Raw genomic sequence first — 18,096 nt, forward strand, 5'->3', positions numbered from 1 at the left:
GCAGTCTGGAGGATCCAATGCCTCTGCTAGCTGGGGTCCGGAGTATACTCGTGGCCCACTAGCAGTGAGGCGACGGCCGCAAGTGCCTCTCTGGAGAGCGTGAGACCGCGATAGAGATAGTTGCAGACTTGGAGTGAGCCAGTGTCTTTGTAGTTTGTGTAGGCAGGATCGGACCAACGGCGGTGGGGGCGAATTTAAGGAAGGGCTGTGTATGATAGTGAGGTCAAATGGTCAGCGTAAGCTGGGCCGCAGGATGTGGTCAAGAACGACCATGATTTGCTAAGGTGGTTAGCTGTAGCAACTGCCAAACCGTCTCGAAAAGAAAGCCTCGTGTTACTTTCTTTTTCCTTTTAAAAATGTCTCCCTTTTTCTCTTTCGAGAGGACCCCGTGTTTCCGACAGGATGGTCCATGCACGAGAGAAACTCCCAAGGTTTCTGCCGCATCGTCACTTGCTTTTTGTGTAAAAAGCATGAGTAGGAACGGTTCTAGCCATCGAGCTGTCTAAATCGAATGGCCGTATTGTTCTAAGGTGATGTTGCACGCCATATATAATGCACCTAACTTAGAAAGCTTCTAACTAGTTATCTGTTATCAATTGTGTTTGGAATCCAAATTAGTTGCTTCCTATGCAAACCCGTGTCAAATATCAACATAACTAAGGATGATCTAATTAAGTGTTGGACAAAGTGTTACCGAGCCTGCCCCCTCCTTCATGCATTGGCTAGTCAAAAACATGACACAATATGCATTGGTTGGTTTGGTGTTAATCTAGTTAATTTTACCATGGAGGGAGCATTAGCCATTGTAGATTAAGATGTGGATTTTGGAGATCAACTTTGTATACCAAACCAGGTAGAATAATAATAAGTAATCACATCGTTTTTGCAATCTCTCTCATAGTTTGGAGAGACTCTCCAATCAATTTTTAATTATGCATTGGTCAAGATATGCATCATACGCTTACTAGTTATGACCAAACGTCGTCCAACGACCCATCATGATTATATCTCCACATTACACTCCGCACAGACAAAATGCAGTATCAGGGAGTATCAACTAATATGTACCATTAGATTAAAAAAATGAACAGTTCACATTAATTCTGGGTACCGTAGAAGAGCTCTAATAGTATGGGGCAACAAAAGACAAAAGACATATCAACCGTACTCTTAAGAAGAACACCGGTAGGGACGTGTCATGTGTTATGTCACACCCAAGGATAGTGGAGCATCAAAAGTGCATTGTGAGTGGTGGATGAGAGCAGTGGCGGATCCAGAAATCGACCAAGCCTCTGCCTCGGGCCAAAAAATGGAACGTCCAAAACCCATCCAAAAAAAAATACGAAGACATAAGAAATTAACCTCCGTCTCATATCAAGTATCACAACTTTGTCTACATCATGTACCTACACGCTAAAGCGCGTCTAAGTACATGCATGTCTAGACAATGTTGCGACACTTAATATGAGACAGAGAGAGTATATCAAATTGCATAATGTGCGTGAAGTTTGAATTCAATTCTTAATAATCTAGCATAGTAGATAAAACATGAAAAAAAACATAACAATAAAAATATACAGAAGATAGTACCAAACCGGTGGTTTGGTTTATTTCTTGTTTATGCCCTTATTTTGATTTATTTTAAAGTTTCATGTTATTCTACTATTGCTGATGCAGTCAATGATGGTTCAGATCAACCAAAAAATTATCTTTCTTTTTTATTCAATTTTGCCTTCTATTTTTGGATTCAAGGATCAATCTGTCCTTCTATTTTTAAATTTTTCAGATTAGGATTTTTCCATGTATTTTTAAAAACTATGATATTTGTTTCAGACACTTAGATAATTGATAGAAACTTAAACTTGTAAATTATCGTGAGAAATGACAATCTTTGAACTGGGTAAAAAGTCACAAAATGACTTTTTGTTCAGCAAGTTACCTAATTAGTGTTATAACTTTTTGTACGGTAATTAACTTTGTGAACAACTTGCAAATAATCATACGTCTTTACCCATTTTTATAAGGGCAAAAAAAATTTACACAGTTTTTCAAAACCTGAACATGCGGCTTTGTTAAGTTTGAAAAATTAATTCAGCTATATGCTTGCCTATTGTTCTAAAAAATCGTCTCGTAATCTCTCCCTTCATATGCCTCTAGCTCATGGCCCACATGTCAGCCGCGCATTAGCCCTCGCCTTCAGGAACCCCTTCCATAGAGGATCGAGCTCCTCGATCACTAGGGCAGCAAGTGGATGCGTCAAAACTAAAAGGCGTGCGTATCCAGCCATGCAAAAGCAGAAGCGATCACGGCCATCTCCACCCATCTCACGTTATTGCACGCGAAAAACCCGCCCCCAAACGGAGCGTTAGCCGCGGGCGACAGAAGAATTTGTTTGGATCGAGGATCGATCCCACAATTTTTCCTTCCCCTGTCTCGCACCCAATCCACAGGTGATAGAGGGGAGAAAATGGGGTTCATATCGGGAATCATGATGGGGATCATCGTCGGCGTCGCCCTCATCGCCGGCTGGGCGCACACCATGGCTCGCCGCGCCGCCAAGCGCAGTGCCAAGGCAAGTGCATGCCACCGCCTACAGATTAATTAATTGATGTTTGGATCTTGATGCGTTCGGGTCTTGTTATTGTTGTTGTTGATCTTGACAATGGATAAGTTTCGATTGGAACCTAGAAACAGTTCAGGCTTATTTGTGTTCTCAAATGTTTTGCGTTATGGCATTACATCTTCGAAATTAAATTCGTTTCAAGTCTGAGTTTCTGACGATGGTGCGCCGGAGCATTCAGTTTAGTTTTTATTATATTTCTGACAAAATGGCGTTGTTAAATTAAAGTATTATATTCTCTCCGTCCCAAATTAACTGACGTGGATTTGTATGAAGATTATACAAATCCACGTCAGAATGGAGGGAGTACATAGTTTGAGATAACTTTAACGATGAATTGGTTTTGGAGCAGGCTGCCGATATCAATTCGCTTGGATCTCTCGATCGTGAGGATGTGAAGAAAATATGTGGAGACAATATTCCTGAATGGATTTCTTTCCCAGAGTATGACCAGGTGAAATGCCACTTATGTCATTGTGCTGATTTGCTGACAAGCACTCCTAAAACTGATCCCAAGGAAGAAGAAATTTTTAGTTCATACTACAAAAGTATCAAATCTCGAAACTTTTCAATATTCAAAGAATTAAGACAAAATTACCTATGTATCGTTGCAAACAGATGTAAACTGGAAAATACTACGTACCATCTAATACGAGGATGATATGTGGGGCCCGGTCTGCGGGAGTGCCACTGGCACATTACATGTCATTTACTCAAATATTAGCAATGGTACCGGGAATGATTTGCTAGCATGATGTACTCACCTGATGTTTTGCTTGTATTCACATTTTGGTTTTGTTCTTCAGGTTAAATGGCTCAACCGACTACTGAGCAAGCTTTGGCCCTTTGTCGAGGAGGTACACACAGATAACTTCCTTATGTTCTTTCAGATTTTTAAAAGCAAAGTCACTGTCATTTGCCATTATAGAAACTACTTATCGTTTTGTTGTTAACACATCTGATCTTTCTTGCAAAAAAAAAGTTCTGATCTGCAGTTTCATTTGGTTACAGGCAGCAACCATGGTCATCAGGGACTCTGTCGAGCCGATACTCGACGATTATCGACCAGCAGGGATATCCTCACTCAAGTTTAGCAGGCTCTCGCTTGGGACGGTTCCACCAAAAATTGAAGGTTGCAGAGACAAAGTGGCTTCAGTTCTACAGTAATAAGGATCGTTTTATGAAGGCTTACATAAATCTTGATCTGGTGATGTCTGCTATCCTGTTGTCCAGGCATTCGGGTTCAGAGCTTCAAGAAAGGACAAATCACAATGGACATTGACTTCAAGTGGGGCGGGGATCCGAATATAATCCTTGCAGTTGACACTCTGGTTGCTTCCCTTCCCATTCAGGTTTGAAAATTGCGTCTCCAACCTGAAGAAACAGGCATAGCTTAAATTTTCTGTTATGTGACAGTTGAAACCTGGTGAAAATTGACCTTGCAAATTCCATTCATCTAATATATATACATGTTTTTCAAACAGTGTTATTTATCTGCAAGTAGGAAAGTAGCACTATTAGTTGAATAAAATTACAGATTATAAAACAATCCCCATGTTTACTCTGCATGTACACAGTTCAAGAACCTTCAGGTGTTCACCATCATCCGCACGGTCTTCCAATTGTCTGACGAGATACCTTGCATCTCCGCTGTTGTTGTTGCTCTTCTGGCAGAGGTGCGCATACGCTCTTAACTAATTCTCCCGTCAGGAATCCAACGTAAAACAAGAGTATGCTAGTTCCTCCTCCTCCTTGATTGGTTTGTAGAACGAGGTAAACGGTTTTCTCTGCATCACTGCAGCCAAAACCAAGAATCGATTACACACTGAAGGCGGTGGGCGGAAGCCTGACGGCGATGCCCGGACTTTCGGACATGATCGACGTATGTCACGCGTTTTCCTTTCCTTCCCCTTCTTCGCTTGCGTTCAGTCGACCGATGAAAAGTGTTGGTTTTTCTTTTCTGCAGGACACGGTGGCATCCTTGATCACTGACATGCTCCAGTGGCCGCACAGAATCGTGGTTCCACTGGGCGGGGTTGACGTCGACATAAGGCCGGTTTCCCATTTCACTTCACAGAGCAAGCTCATGAGTTGGAAGCTAGCTAGAGTGGCTTCTGGCTGACATGTTCCCGTACGTGCAGTGATCTGGAGCTGAAGCCGCAGGGGAAGGTGACGGTGACGGTGGTGCGCGGAGAGTCGCTCAAGAACAAGGAGCTGATCGGCAAGTCGGACCCTTACGTGGTGCTCTTCATACGCCCCATGTTCAAGGAGAAGACCCGGGTCATCGACGACAACCTCAATCCGGAGTGGAACGAGACGTTCGAGCTCATCGCCGAGGACAAGGAGACGCAGCATGTGATCCTTGAGGTGTTCGACGAGGACAATCTGAAGCAAGACAAGAGGCTGGGCATCGCCAAGCTGCCCCTGAGCGACCTTGAAGTGGGCACCGTGCAGGAGATCAACGTGCAGCTGCTGCCGTCCCTGGACACCAAGGTCAAGGACAAGAAGGACAGAGGCGCGCTTATCCTCAAGGCAAGCAAGCAATTAAGCTCTGCCTCTGCTCATCCCCTCGTGTTTTGGAACATTAACGTGATGAATGAGGAATGCAGGTGCTGTACCACCCGTTCACCAAGGAGGAGGCGCTCGAGGCGCTGGAGATGGAGAAGAAGACGGTGGAGGAGCGGCGGAAGGCGAGGGAGGGCACGGCTGCCGTCAGCGGCGCGGCGGAGGCGGGCGGCGGCGTGGCGTCCACGGTGACCAACGTGCAGCCCGGCCCGGCGGGCGTCGGCCCGGGCGGGCCCGGGCCGGGCGCTGGGCATGTGGGCACGGGCATCGGCGCGTTCGGCACCAGCATCACCAAGGCCGGCAAGTTCGTGGGCCGGACCGTCACGGGGCCATTCAGCAGCGCCAGGCGCAGCGGGAGCACCGTGCCCACGATCGACGAGTAACTAACGCAACTCTGTCTGTCAGCGTAGCTTGATTTACCGTTCGCGTATATCCTTTCCTACTACTGTACTGTTAGTGGAGGATGCTCAGTACGGAGTATTAGTTATTTGTCGCTATATTTTTTGCTCTTTCTTTTCTTGGAATATATATATACCATACCATGCATGATTAATTGTCGTTGCGTGTGATTTAATTTTGACAATACTAGCATCTGCGTGCATAGATATTCCATTATTTTTTTCAGGTGTGTAATCCTCGATTGTTTTCATCCCAAACAAGTCTTAATAGTCATCTCTCAACAGGAAAGACTCTCAAGCGTACGCATCCCAAATTCTGAAATCCGAAAGACAAGAAAGTAAAACAAACGTCTATTAAAAGTCAAGAAAAAATACATGTTTGTTTCTTCCCCAAATATTCTCCAGCGTGGCGAAGAAGCTGATGTTATAGTGAAATATGCTTGACATGAGCTGCTAGAGATCCTGCTGTAAAAAAAAGCTGCTAGAGATCCTCTTCAACCTATGCACGCCGAAGCTAATTAGGTCTCAGCCTTGGCCTTTCTCTTTGGGCGACCCTTCTCTTTGCGGCCAGTTTGAGACCCCTGCACCGTTTCCATGCCTGACACCTCCGACTGTACGGATTGGCGACGGCATCCGGGCGACGGAGCGTTGGATTGCCGGGCACCACGTCGCCACGCAAAGCTTCTTTCACAACAAAATCTAAAAGTACAGGTAAGGAGATTTGTTGAGTTTCTACCCTAAAATGGCAAGAATTTATTAAATGATTTGTTGGAGAAAATCAGGTTTTAATGATAGAAAATCTCTCCGTCCCACGTTAAGTATTATAATTTCGTCTAAATACACATGTACATAGACACGTTTTAGTGTGTAGATACATAAGAATTTAGACAAAGTTGCAACAATTAACATGTGACGGATGGAGTATTTCTTAACCATTAAGGAAATGGAGGAAACAATGGGAGAAAAGAACAAAGGAGAGAAACAATAAAACACACCTCTCAAAGAATTATGTACAACGTGGTCATTTGCAATTTCTTCAAAATGTGTAGAATGTTTTCCTAGGTATGCAGTTACGGTGCCAGACCCGCAAAGCTGTAATGTCATTCCTTTCAAAAATCTTCATGATATATGATTTCTCAGAAGCGCAGTTGTTACCATGACTTTATTGAGTAATGATGTTCTCTATCAAAGTATATGTATGAAAACCGTGTTGATATTTATGTGTTCAGAGCTTAGATTTGTAGTAATATGTGTAGAATAGACAAAACTTTTTGCTGCAACAATTTGATTTTGTTATTTTGTATATGCATCTTAGATGATGTTTTGGGACAATCTATGGAGATTCTATTACTGAGACCCAAAGTTACTTGTTGCAGTACTGTTCCTAATATTGTTGCATATACATTTTGAGTTGTGCCAACATTGCAGGCGTTATTTCTTTGTACAATAATAAACCTGGGTGAAATGAACAGATAGTGGACAGATGACACTTGTTTCGCATACTCAACCATAGATTTCTTTTTCTTCGAGACAGTCCGACGCGGATAGTGCCAATACGACTGTGAACAATATCGTTCATGAAGATAATCGAGTACGGATTGAAGCGCTTGACAATAATCACAGTGGAACATCCTTTTATTACATGCTTATTTATATCCAAATACACAGCGCCGTAACAGCAACACGAGGCAAAACTCGTTATTAGAATTACGCAGAAGTAAGGGTGATGCACTAGAGTTTTGTTGCCAACCCTCCCCAGAAAAAAATACTAATCCTTCTGTGTAATCCATACCTAAATAAAAATGATATTGCACTTCCCTTGCTTGAACAAGGGGCTGGAGGTTTATGACTCTTCCTTGATAAAATAATGTTTTTTTTCTGGAAACAAAGGCCACCCGAGATATTACAAAGACTAATAGATACAAGAATTTGGACGAACTCACTCTTCCTCCTCGGTGATCAGTGCAAAAGAGAATGGCGCGAACTTGTAACCATCACCCTCGTAGAACTTGTTCTGGAACTCCACCCAATGGAGCCTCAAGGCATGAAGGAATGCACTTAGGGTCTCCATAACAAGCAACACGCCAACAGTGGCGCAGATGAAGACGAAGACACCAATAGCGAGGATGAATAGGTTATTGTACCTACAAGACATCATGTTGATGATGATGAACACTAGGCGTAGAGATGGAGAGAGGCGAGAAAGACAGGCCTGCTTACCCCAACGTCAGAAGAAGAACTTTATCATAGAACACAGTGGACAACTCCGAATGTGCAAGACTGCAGGGAGAAATATTAGTTGATTGGTAGTAGCAAGAGTGTTTCTAAAGATTGGAATATTCAAAACTGAGAAGATGAAGTGCATGTCTAATAATACCTGAGAGCCCAGAGACGAAGATATGAAGCAGTATTTGAGACCGCACCAAGAACAAACTCAATTGTATGGATCAGCTGGTGAACAAAAATTTCACTGAACTCAAACTCCTCATGGTGGTTTGACTCTTCATGGTGTTCCCCAAGCTCTGCGACCACTGATTCATCTGCGCCCTCAAGCATGGCGTATTGGTGTCCTTGATGCCTCTGATAAATACCAAACAGAAGAGTTCAGTAAATAAGTAAACTTGAGCTTTAGAAACAGTTATAGAATTTTCAGAGCACTATTTAAAACATACTCGCTCGTGTTCCATCTTCAAGAAAAATGGTTTCGGGATCAGCATCCAGGGAACAGACACCAGAGCAAGCAGAAGTAAGACAAGCTGTATAAGAGTGGATGTTAGGAATAATCCCACGGTTTATTATAGTCAGAACAGAACATCGCGAATATAGACCTGCACTGTTTTCTGGCCAGGAAATAACTCGTTCTCTCCCAGCTCGTCTGTCGGGCTGAGGAACATATATATCATAACATGGTACAGATCTGCTTTTGACCCTGTGCACCACTTGATGATGATAAGCATGGACAGGTAGCCAAACAAGCTGTTTAGGAAGATAAGCTGGGGAACAAACTGGTACCTGTTACAAAAGAAAACATCCAATAAGCATAATCTAGTGAATTGCATCACAAGCTACTACAGGATGAGCCACTTCTTTACAGGAACTATAGATCCTCATCTCATATTCAATAATCATAAGAAAGTGCTTTTTAAGATAGCGAGATACACTTACCACACATTTACACTGTTCTTAAAGAATTTTGAATAATCATAAGAAAGTGCATTTTAATATAGCGAGATACACTTACCACACATTTACACTGTTCCTGAAGAATTTCGCATTGAAGTAACTCATCATAATTCCAAGGTTCATTTGTGCAACTCCAAGAAGAATTGACATTTTCATCTTCAGTGAGTTGAGAAACGGTAGCTCGCTACGACTCCCATGCCACACAGGGTCCACACCAAATGGGTATGTCGGCCTTATCTTCACCAATCCTTCAGTGGTAGCATCCCTAATAACCAAAAAATAAGTATGAACAAGAAAAGATGCATAAATTATCTGCAGAAAGGTAAAATTATGAGTTTTTTCCCTTACCCACAAGAAGGATCACGGCACGCATAGGCTGATTTAGCAAAAAGCTCAAATGGGACAGAGAAAAATTCATTGTATATTAATCCTGTGTAGATTGAAAAAAGCGCCATCATCATAATTATATAGCGCCCTCCAAACATCATCTCCATTATGTCTCCAAGTTTCTGTGTTCCGAATAAGACATTAAGAGTATTAAGACATCAATACAAGTGCCAGATTTTTCAGAATCAGTACTATATGTTCCAAGAGAACAATTTGTAAACAGTGTTGTAAACTTTCTAGTAATAGTGTAGTAAAGATACATAAAGGTGTCGCAAAATGTAATGAAGATTGGCAAACAACCTGGGAAGCGAATTTCTTCTCTCGGATTATCAGATAGAGCGTTGCAAGTAATATGCAAATTCCATGGCCCCAATCTCCAAACATTACAGCAAACAAGAAAGGAAAAGTGATAACAGTGAATACACCAGGGTTAGCTTCTTGATACTTGGCTACCCTGCAATCAGATGTAAGACAAAGTTAGCACTTCAACTTGAGACATTTGACCCAAACCCCAAATAACATGACAACAATCCCTACCACCAATTAGTTTCTTGAACGAGGCCCATGTTTGTTTAACTCCAAGGAAAGATTACAGAAACACAGAAATAAGTTGCGATTTATTTTTCTGTAAAACACACAAAATTAAAAGTTCCTAATACTTCATGACAAATATGCAAATGGTGATCTTGAAGTGCTAGATCTAGACATGTTAATGAGGAAAATGTATTAAAGACAGAATGTTTCAGTTTGAGTGAGCAAGGGAGACAATTAGTCTGATGCATGTTTTCGTCCATAGAAAAATACAAAGAGGGAATATAGGGAGATTTTTTTTTCCAAATCCATAAGGCAACAGGCAAACCGAAAAATAGCATCTCAAGTATAGAAGAGTCAGAAAGATGATGCTTCTGAGAACATACCCATATGCATCAACAATTTCCTGGAAGGCTGAAGTAAATTTGTTTGTCTGGAAATATGTTGGAGGAGATTCTTTTGTGTTCAGAACTTGAAAAATCGAGCCAACTTGGGATTTGCTCTCAAGAGTAGCACGCTGAAGCGCATCCTGAACCTGCAAAAGATATATTGTAAATCATGCAGACCACAAACAGAAACCAGCATATCAAGGAAGCAGCCACAAAAAACATAATCAGGCATCAGGGCGAGAGTGAATTTGTATTACCTGACTAGTTGCAAAAACTGGACTCCAGCCCTCACCAACTAAGCATTTCTTCGTCACATCAACACTCAACATGTTTAGAGTGTGGTAAATTGATTTTTCCTTCTTTGCCTGCAAGATTTAAGAGCTAATTAGCAATTAATAATGAACAAATAAATAAAAGGGAAAGAAATATCTGCAGTGACAACGAAACTACACGGAAGCAAAACTCTTAAGAGATAGAGCTTCTCAAATGCAGGGTTAGGCAGCACAAGCTTACCAGATGGTTCCAGTGCTCATACTCCAATGCAATAGTTTTAAGTATGCTGTCACGGTGAGCTAATCCCATGTCAATTGTTGCCTTTAACTCCGATATCTTTCCAGATACCTGCGTGGTTGCAAGTATTTCAGTAAACCTTATATCTTTACAGGCTGAATTTAGTAGCAGTAGCACATAACTATCACATGGCAAAGCTGTTCTAATGACATCTACCTTATGGCCCAAAATTAGGAGCAGAATAAGGTCTATACATTAGAGTAATTAGAATTTTTTTAATCTGCTAATAAAATGGTAATAGTCAATGGTGCATTAGCATCAGCACAGGGAGGTTAACCAGGTTTGTAACACATGCAAAGCACATAAATAGACGTGGAAAAAAGATATCTCCTGCACAAAACTTTAAAGAACTGCTGACTTCCTCACTACAAGTGCTAGCTCACAAAGGTTCATGGATTTAAGCCAATGTACAAATATTGAAACGCTAAATCAACAATAAAGAATTTCAGCCAAGATTGCAAATATCATATTTCCATGTGCTGACCTCCTGAACAGTATGCATTTGTTTTCCAAGGTCTTCAGGAAAAGGGTAACGGTTTGCACGAAAAGCATCACATATCTTCAGAATTTTGGCTTTTGCTCTCTCACCGGAGTAGAATATGACGAATGTATTTTTGGAAACCTGCATTATTATTATCATATAAAAGTTAGGAGATAAGTGTGTTTGGAATAAATAATAAGTGTAACCTCAGAACTAAACAGGAATTGTAAGTGTATCAGAGTTTAAGTCTGTGTTGGCATCATGGTAGATTATAATAATCTTGTTTGCCCAATCATTTTTTGTCTATTTTACTGTTTTGCTAACTAACTTTTTCCTGCTTTCATGGTTTTTTCCACAGAAGAATATAAAATAAGGTCAGTGCAACGTAGTTCAGCAACCGCAAACTGAGCCTAAGTAACAATCATCACTGGACACTAAATCCACACAATGCCACAAAACTTGTAGCTATCAAAATTGGAACTGCCTAGCATATGTGGCCGAGCTTGCTTTTAACCATTTTGTACAGAAGAATGAAGTCATATTGTACTCCCTCCATCCCAAATTATAGGTCGTTTTAGCTTTTTAATTTTTTCCCTTAATAGATGTCGTTTTAGCTACTAATTAATGTCCACAGGCAAGCGCTGGCCTAGCTCACTCCGAGTAATTAATCTGGTGAGCTGTAGTCATTGAGGCTTGGTCCTTAGAGAAAAAAGGTGCCCATGCATGCGTACATTGGAATGGAATGACCGCAGCGAGGTAGCGCGTGCTGCAGTGCAGGAGCCACGCAATTAACTGCGAACGGCCAGTTTGCATTCATAGATGAAGTCCTTGGTAACCAGGATAATTCTAAGGCGACCTATAAATTGGTATGGAGGGAGTAATCATTTAAAGAACATACTTTCTTCATCACTGCAGAAGTGCAAGTGAAAACCTATCAAAATATTAAGTTGTATCATCCTAACTTCCTAAGGGATATTGGAGTAACAAGCATACTATAGAGAAAAGTGAAAAGCAACCTTTTCTCCGGATTGTGGATCAGTGACAGGTTCATCAACGGACTCTTGTCTGAGCAAAATGTTGCCCCTTGTCGCACGGAATAATATACGCTCAAAAGCCATTGCCTTTTCCTTTGGAACAAGACCACTCAAAGAGCCAAGTTTCACTTGTTTTGATGCATCTGTAAACATATCCTATAAATATGACAAACAATCTATCAGAGGAAGAGAAAGACCAAAAGGAAACAGAGGCAAGGAGGGAGCTATTTCTGAAAAAATATCTTACCTGCTCCAACAGAGGACTCTCCAGTGAAATATCACCAGATTGACTTGTCTCCATTTCCCTCTGTTGCGCTGCAGCACTTCTTTGAGCCGAATAGAAAAATTCACCAGCCTGCAAGTTGAAGAGAAATTTAGGAGAAGCACTACCATAAGGTGAGAATGGGAAAGTTGGATTTGTTTTTCATGTTCATATTTACTGGGATGACATAACAGCGCTGGCCACCTCTCACCCCATCCACAAACAGAAATGGCTCAGCTAACAATTATCTCCCAAGTGATGCATGTCAAACATTGTTTCTCAGCATGGCAGAAAGATATTGTTGCCTTGATAGCTTACTATCTAAGGGCACAAACCAAGAGTGATTAACGTAAACAAAAAATGATATGTTTAACGTCACAAGGCAAACCTCGGAGTAATTTCTAGCTGAGGTGACAATTGTTATAGTAATTGTGCAACTGATACACCATATGTACATGTTGCAATATGCAAATGTGTGCAAGAATAAATACTTTAAGGTCAAGTAGATATACTTTTTGAAGAACAGTACTGTATTCCAACAGTTCATTGTAGGTCCGCTGTAACTTCTCATCGTTTGCATTGACTTCAGTTAGTTCAGCTTCTAGCTCTCCAAGCTTTATCTGTTATTCCACAAGTGTCTAAAAATCAACTCAGAGATTTAAATTTAGACATGAGAAGGGAGTGTTTCAGCATGGCATACCTCCATGTCATCAAAATCCAGAGGAGTTTCGGTTAATTGCACAGGAGAAATTTGTATGCCAGCCTTGGACATTTGTTCCTTAAAAAACCTCAACTTGCGAGCCATTTCACCACATCTTTTGATCTGCCCAAAGAGTAAAGCAGGAGCAGGAAAAAAAATATTACATTAGACACACAGGTATTAAGTCTTGTGGGTATACAAATGGATTTACAGTTTCTTAATCCTAGAGATTAGCGGCAGCCATTCTAGCTTCTGTAAGCAGTTTCGCCCCCTAAGGCCTAGCAACAGCAAAAGCCTATAGAGGTAAAAACAGGCCCAACCGGGACATGGGCAGAGGCAAAGAAGGTCTGGCCTACAATCATCAATCAGTTTGCTACGCACGAACATACTACAGTCCTTCGCAGTCGCAAGAGGCGGTGGCCGCGGCAGCTCCTTATAAACATCTATTGACGGCAACTTTTCAGTTTCGCGGTCAGCTACTTCACAGGTGCACGGCGCCATGGATACAAAGTTAGTACTTCATCTTATAGTTTTAATTTATTTAAATTAGTGCCCTAAAAACCGTAGGTATAGAAACTACAACACTACAAACCTATGTCTTTGATGGTTTGAAGTTTTGATGCCTTTTGTTCTAGCCCCTCCTGTCTCCAATTTCTAGCTCCATCTGATAGTGCATGCCGAGCGGGCAGAGTACAATTTACAGAAACCGATAAACTCATTGGTAAGCATTTAAAATAGTCCAGGTAGTGGCAGAGCCAGCCCATTAGTGGAGCCTGGGAAAATATTTGCCCTTCCTTCTAAACTAAAGTTTGCCCATAAAAATATGCTAATTGAATCATTATGCTTACTTTAATTCAAGATAGTTCAATTGGGGGAGAACAGGCAGCCGCCCGGGGTGGATGGACGGTGGCTCTGCCCATGAGTCCAGACATAGCAAAACACAAATTGAGAACAATGTAGTGTTGACACAGAAGAGCATATTACCTGAGCAGCATACGTCCGTTGAAACGGGCTCTTGTCTGCATTGAGCTGAGGGAGAAAATATGAACGTCAGATTAACAGCAAAGGGAACAGCCAAAAACTAAAATAAAAACAGCATAGAAAAGTTCCTAAGAAAGTGCACCAGCGAGTTGCATGATCCACTAATCAAGTGAAATTGCATGTTAAAATAAAGTTAAACTGGCTACTCCAAGTTAATTCCAGATTGAAGAGCATACAATTGCTCCTAGCCCACCAATCATGGCAATGCAAACCAACGCATCACAATTTCATGGAGAAGTGCACTAATACTAAACAATTACGTGCGCAGTCTAGGCTCCCCAGATTTGCAATGCCATCGCTAAAGCCTCGCTGGTTCCCAGGAAATCGCGAGCACGGAACCCTAGCCAGCTCAGATCGGCACAGCGAGACAGGCACCAACCAGATCCTCCAACGTAACTGGGCGAACAGCTAAATCGACGGTAGGGGCAGACAGAGCGCTTACGTCTTTGAACTGGATTAGGCCCAGATCGCCGAGGTAGGAGACGGCGAGGTGCGCGGACTCGGTGGGGATGATGACCTGCAGAAGCTGCATAGGCTCCGACCGCATCAGATCCATCGCGGGCAAGCAGCCGCCTCCGCCGCTCGCCATGGCGTGCGGCCCCACCGGTGGGTGGTCTCCGGGGGCGGGCAGAGGCTCCTCCTCCTCCTCTCCGGCGGGCACGCAGGCGACTACGGCCTTGATCGGTTTCGACTTTCGCGTCGTGCGGAGCAGGGAGAGGAGGATGAGACAGGCCGGGTCCTGACAACCATGTGGTATTATGCGGAGACGTGGCCTGGCGGGGAGAGGCGGGACCTCGGGCCCAGATGTCAGAAGAGACGGAAGGCAGTTTGTATTCTGATCTTTTCTTTTCGCGCAAACCAGTTTGTTTTGTGATTTGTCAACAAAATTGCGTTGTGATGGGCGGGGAGGAACGACTGTGAGGCTGATAGACGGAGTCGACACGGCCTGTTGTCAGTACTCTCTCATTTCCGATTCATAAGAAGGATCGCTGATTTAGTATAAAACAATGTTCGTGCGTTGGTCTCTGAATTTTTTTCCCTGCACCTAATCATTTAAGATTAACTGAGCTCCCCAAATTTTTGTACATTCAACAAAAGAACGTTCTCCCGTGCTTCCAGACATGCTGAGCTCCCCAAATTTTTGTACATTCAAAAAAAGAATTGATTCCGTAAAAGATGAGATCAACCAGTAAATAAAAAATTACTAGCATTTCATCCTTGTGAGATTGTCAATTTTGTACCAAAGGTGTATTTTGAGTCTACCGAATTAGTATAGCTATCCTTCCTATGGCACAGCAATCCAGTTTTGCTTGGTTCCGAAACATAATTTATTTTTTATCTTCTTTGTTCTTTGTCTATAGGTGAGCTATATGTTGTTCAAGGCATCAATAGAAAACCCACTTTTTTGGAGTCCTACTTATTTTCATTGGCTTCGGAATAGCAGCCAAAATCTTGGGAAAATAGAAGTTAATGATCAATAGCTTTTGATAAAGAATTTAGGAAAGATATTCTCATACTTACACAATACAAGGACAAGTATATGTGAAGTCTATCCTTTTTTAGTGAAAAGTTTTCTTCGAATCCAATCTTTCCTTTTAAATAATTTAATTGGTTAACATAATATCTAATAAATAGAAAATCGAATAGTGGATAATCTGTTATGAAAGAAAGAAAACATTATTTGAAGAATCAAGATTTGTGATTAATCCTTGTCTTGTTTGTTGGATTGGGTCTAAGTTTCTTGACTAAATTGCGAGCGTGGAACTTTACGAGATGAAATGGGGAGAGACAAAAGATAGAACTTCAAAGGATAATTGAAGCGACTCGTTTTCGAAAAAGAAATAAAAATAAAGTAAATTCAAGGAAGAGGTTTCTTTTTTGAAGGGCCCTTCAGGGGATAGTGGAATGCTTTTCTTCTCCTTTTATTCCATATGGAATACAATCAGTTAAAATAAGAAAGAATAGGGGCAAATTCCACCTTTCACTCAAAAAAGAGGGTTAAATCCTAAAGAAATAATCCAAAAATAGGAAGAAGTTTTTTTTTTCAAATTCACTTGTTTATTTCTCCCTTATTCCAAAATTCCCCTGGAAATCCAATTGACTTTTTCAATAGGGTTAGATGATGTTGTTCTTAATATTATTACTTTACTCAATTGAAAAATTCCACAACAAATCTCTTGATTCGGAATTAGTGACTCATGTATCATCTGATGAATCCGCCTTCTTTTACACTTCTGTATCTCACTCTATCTTGTTCTTCAGTATTATATAAAATAACTGATAAATTATGAATTTTTCCATAACTTAGGTAAGTGCTTTACCAACATATATAGTATAGTAAAAAAATAAATGGAATTTAACCCTTTCATGCTTACTATAACTAGTTATTTCGGTTTTCTATTGGCTGCTTTAACTATAACCCCAGCTTTATTGGTTCGAACAACATACGTCTTATTTGAATGGACTGAATAAGTCAGAAAATAAAAATATTTCTTTTGGATTCCGGGTATTCTACGACTCTTTTCCACACTAATTACGAATTCTTTTCTTGGTCATTGAGATTCATGGATAATTTATAGTACTATTTAGGGATAGATCGTATCTATTTTTTATCCCCTCAAACAAATCGAAATGATTGAAGTTTTTCTATTTGGAATCGTCTTAGGCCTAATTCCTATTACTTTACCGGGATTATTCGTGACTGCGTATTTGCAATACAGGCGTGGGGATCAGTTGGATCTTTGATTGAGTAATATTTTTTTTATTGACCTCCTCCTTGGTCTGGAGGAGGTCAAATTGGAGTTGCAATTCAACTTTCTTTCGTTAAGTTACTTTACTCTGGTTCGACATAAGATAGATGGAATCACGCTCCGTAGGATTTGAACCTACGACATCGGGTTTTGGAGACCCGCGTTCTACCGAACTGAACTAAGAGCGTTGTCATTCATTCAAAAAGAAAACTCTTTTCTACTCCTAACGTATCTCACGTACGTATAGTCTGCACAAATTCAAGTTATACCCACTTTACCTTTAATAAAGAAGAAATTGTTGAAGAAATAAATAATAAGTAGGGATGACAGGATTTGAACCTGTGACATTTTGTACCCAAAACAAACGCGCTAACAAGCTGCGCTACATCCCTTTTCCAAATTGTTGTACAAGTGTCCTGAAAGAACTTAAAGGTGTCAAAGGGACTTACTCATACTATGTATTAAAAACACTGAGAAAGGCTGGGGAAGCGAAGCCTCCAGATTTAGTGCGAATCTTGAAGGCCTGCTCTGGTTGTTCAGAGATTGCAATCTTCTTAGCCGGCAGTGTCTCCTCCTGTAGAAGAGAGTTGTCCTCCAGTTGATATGTTTTCATACTAGTTTGAGTTGTAATTTCTGTACCAGTACAAGGCCGCTACGAAAAAAATAAAATTATGCATAAAACCATTGATCAAAAGATCATTACTTCACGAAAGAGTGAGTTGCATGCGGCTGGTTGCGGCAAATCACCTTGCCCTCGCTTCTCATATACCGCGATCACCGCACATAATGTGTGAAAATTATACAAAAGATAGTCTATTGGTATTGCAAAAAATTAAATTCAACTTTAACTTTGCTGCAGGACACCGTTATTTTGTGACCTTTGCTGAAAGACACCATCGGAATGTGTCTTTGCCCAGTACCATTACAATTTTGTGGACATTTGCTAGAACACATTGCATTGACTAAAATTGAGAATTTGACATTTTACTTGGACTAACATCGTAAATCTGATTTTGAAAACTTTTTTCCTTTGTACGAATCGATTTTTGACATCTACTAGGGCCCGTCGTTGGTCGACGTGGGCATTCATCACCTTTGTTGCTGCACTCTATAGGAGAGAAAAACGCTTCGAACAAAGAGTTTGAAAGATTCTAGACAGGATAGAATGATAATTTAATGTGAAAA

At 41.1% G+C, this 18,096-nt stretch overlaps 2 protein-coding genes and 2 non-coding genes across 4 annotated transcripts; 1 reads left to right on the forward strand and 3 right to left on the reverse strand.

Annotated features, from left to right (window-relative positions):
• Positions 1 to 2,331: 2,331 nt before the first annotated feature.
• LOC100835665 (synaptotagmin-5) lies at positions 2,332 to 5,773 on the forward strand. Its single transcript, XM_003558288.4, has 10 exons — positions 2,332 to 2,572; positions 2,973 to 3,074; positions 3,427 to 3,477; positions 3,632 to 3,752; positions 3,854 to 3,972; positions 4,198 to 4,296; positions 4,422 to 4,502; positions 4,587 to 4,672; positions 4,762 to 5,152; positions 5,230 to 5,773. Exons 1-10 carry the CDS (start codon positions 2,468 to 2,470, stop codon positions 5,566 to 5,568), a joined length of 1,494 nt encoding a protein of 497 aa, XP_003558336.1. The 5' UTR covers positions 2,332 to 2,467; the 3' UTR covers positions 5,569 to 5,773.
• Positions 5,774 to 7,190: 1,417 nt separating this feature from the next.
• On the reverse strand, positions 7,191 to 14,894 carry LOC100835973 (V-type proton ATPase subunit a3). The gene is made up of 18 exons (XM_003558289.4): positions 14,604 to 14,894; positions 14,105 to 14,149; positions 13,121 to 13,243; positions 12,933 to 13,040; positions 12,406 to 12,513; positions 12,141 to 12,314; positions 11,128 to 11,265; positions 10,587 to 10,694; positions 10,331 to 10,438; positions 10,071 to 10,219; positions 9,454 to 9,607; positions 9,115 to 9,275; positions 8,825 to 9,031; positions 8,412 to 8,595; positions 8,256 to 8,339; positions 7,961 to 8,163; positions 7,804 to 7,863; positions 7,191 to 7,727 (listed from the first exon to the last, which is right to left on the reverse strand). Exons 1-18 carry the CDS (start codon positions 14,748 to 14,750, stop codon positions 7,523 to 7,525), a joined length of 2,466 nt encoding a protein of 821 aa, XP_003558337.1. The 5' UTR covers positions 14,751 to 14,894; the 3' UTR covers positions 7,191 to 7,522.
• Positions 14,895 to 17,025: 2,131 nt separating this feature from the next.
• Positions 17,026 to 17,099, reverse strand: TRNAW-CCA. Its single transcript has one exon. It is a non-coding gene; the product is annotated as a tRNA-Trp (tRNA).
• A 130-nt stretch (positions 17,100 to 17,229) lies between these two features.
• On the reverse strand, positions 17,230 to 17,303 carry TRNAP-UGG. Its single transcript has one exon. It is a non-coding gene; the product is annotated as a tRNA-Pro (tRNA).
• Between the last annotated feature and the right edge of the window lie 793 nt (positions 17,304 to 18,096).

Source organism: Brachypodium distachyon, chromosome 1 (assembly GCF_000005505.3).
Source record: "Brachypodium distachyon strain Bd21 chromosome 1, Brachypodium_distachyon_v3.0, whole genome shotgun sequence".
In the NCBI taxonomy this organism is placed as follows: domain Eukaryota; kingdom Viridiplantae; phylum Streptophyta; class Magnoliopsida; order Poales; family Poaceae; genus Brachypodium; species Brachypodium distachyon.

Bases quoted from the DNA above. Each gene is read 5' to 3' on its own strand.
- LOC100835665 (XM_003558288.4), top strand. From the start codon at position 2,468: ATGGGGTTCATATCGGGAATCATGATGGGGATCATCGTCGGCGTCGCC. The intron at 2,573-2,972 runs GCAAGTGCATGC...GTTTTGGAGCAG, and splicing joins CCGCCAAGCGCAGTGCCAAG to GCTGCCGATATCAATTCGCT. The intron at 3,478-3,631 runs GTACACACAGAT...ATTTGGTTACAG, and splicing joins TTTGGCCCTTTGTCGAGGAG to GCAGCAACCATGGTCATCAG.
- LOC100835973 (XM_003558289.4), bottom strand. From the start codon at position 14,750: ATGGCGAGCGGCGGAGGCGGCTGCTTGCCCGCGATGGATCTGATGCGG. The intron at 13,244-14,104 runs GTAATATGCTCT...CTCTTTGGGCAG, and splicing joins AACGGACGTATGCTGCTCAG to ATCAAAAGATGTGGTGAAAT. The intron at 8,340-8,411 runs GTCTATATTCGC...ACTCTTATACAG, and splicing joins CTGGCCAGAAAACAGTGCAG to CTTGTCTTACTTCTGCTTGC.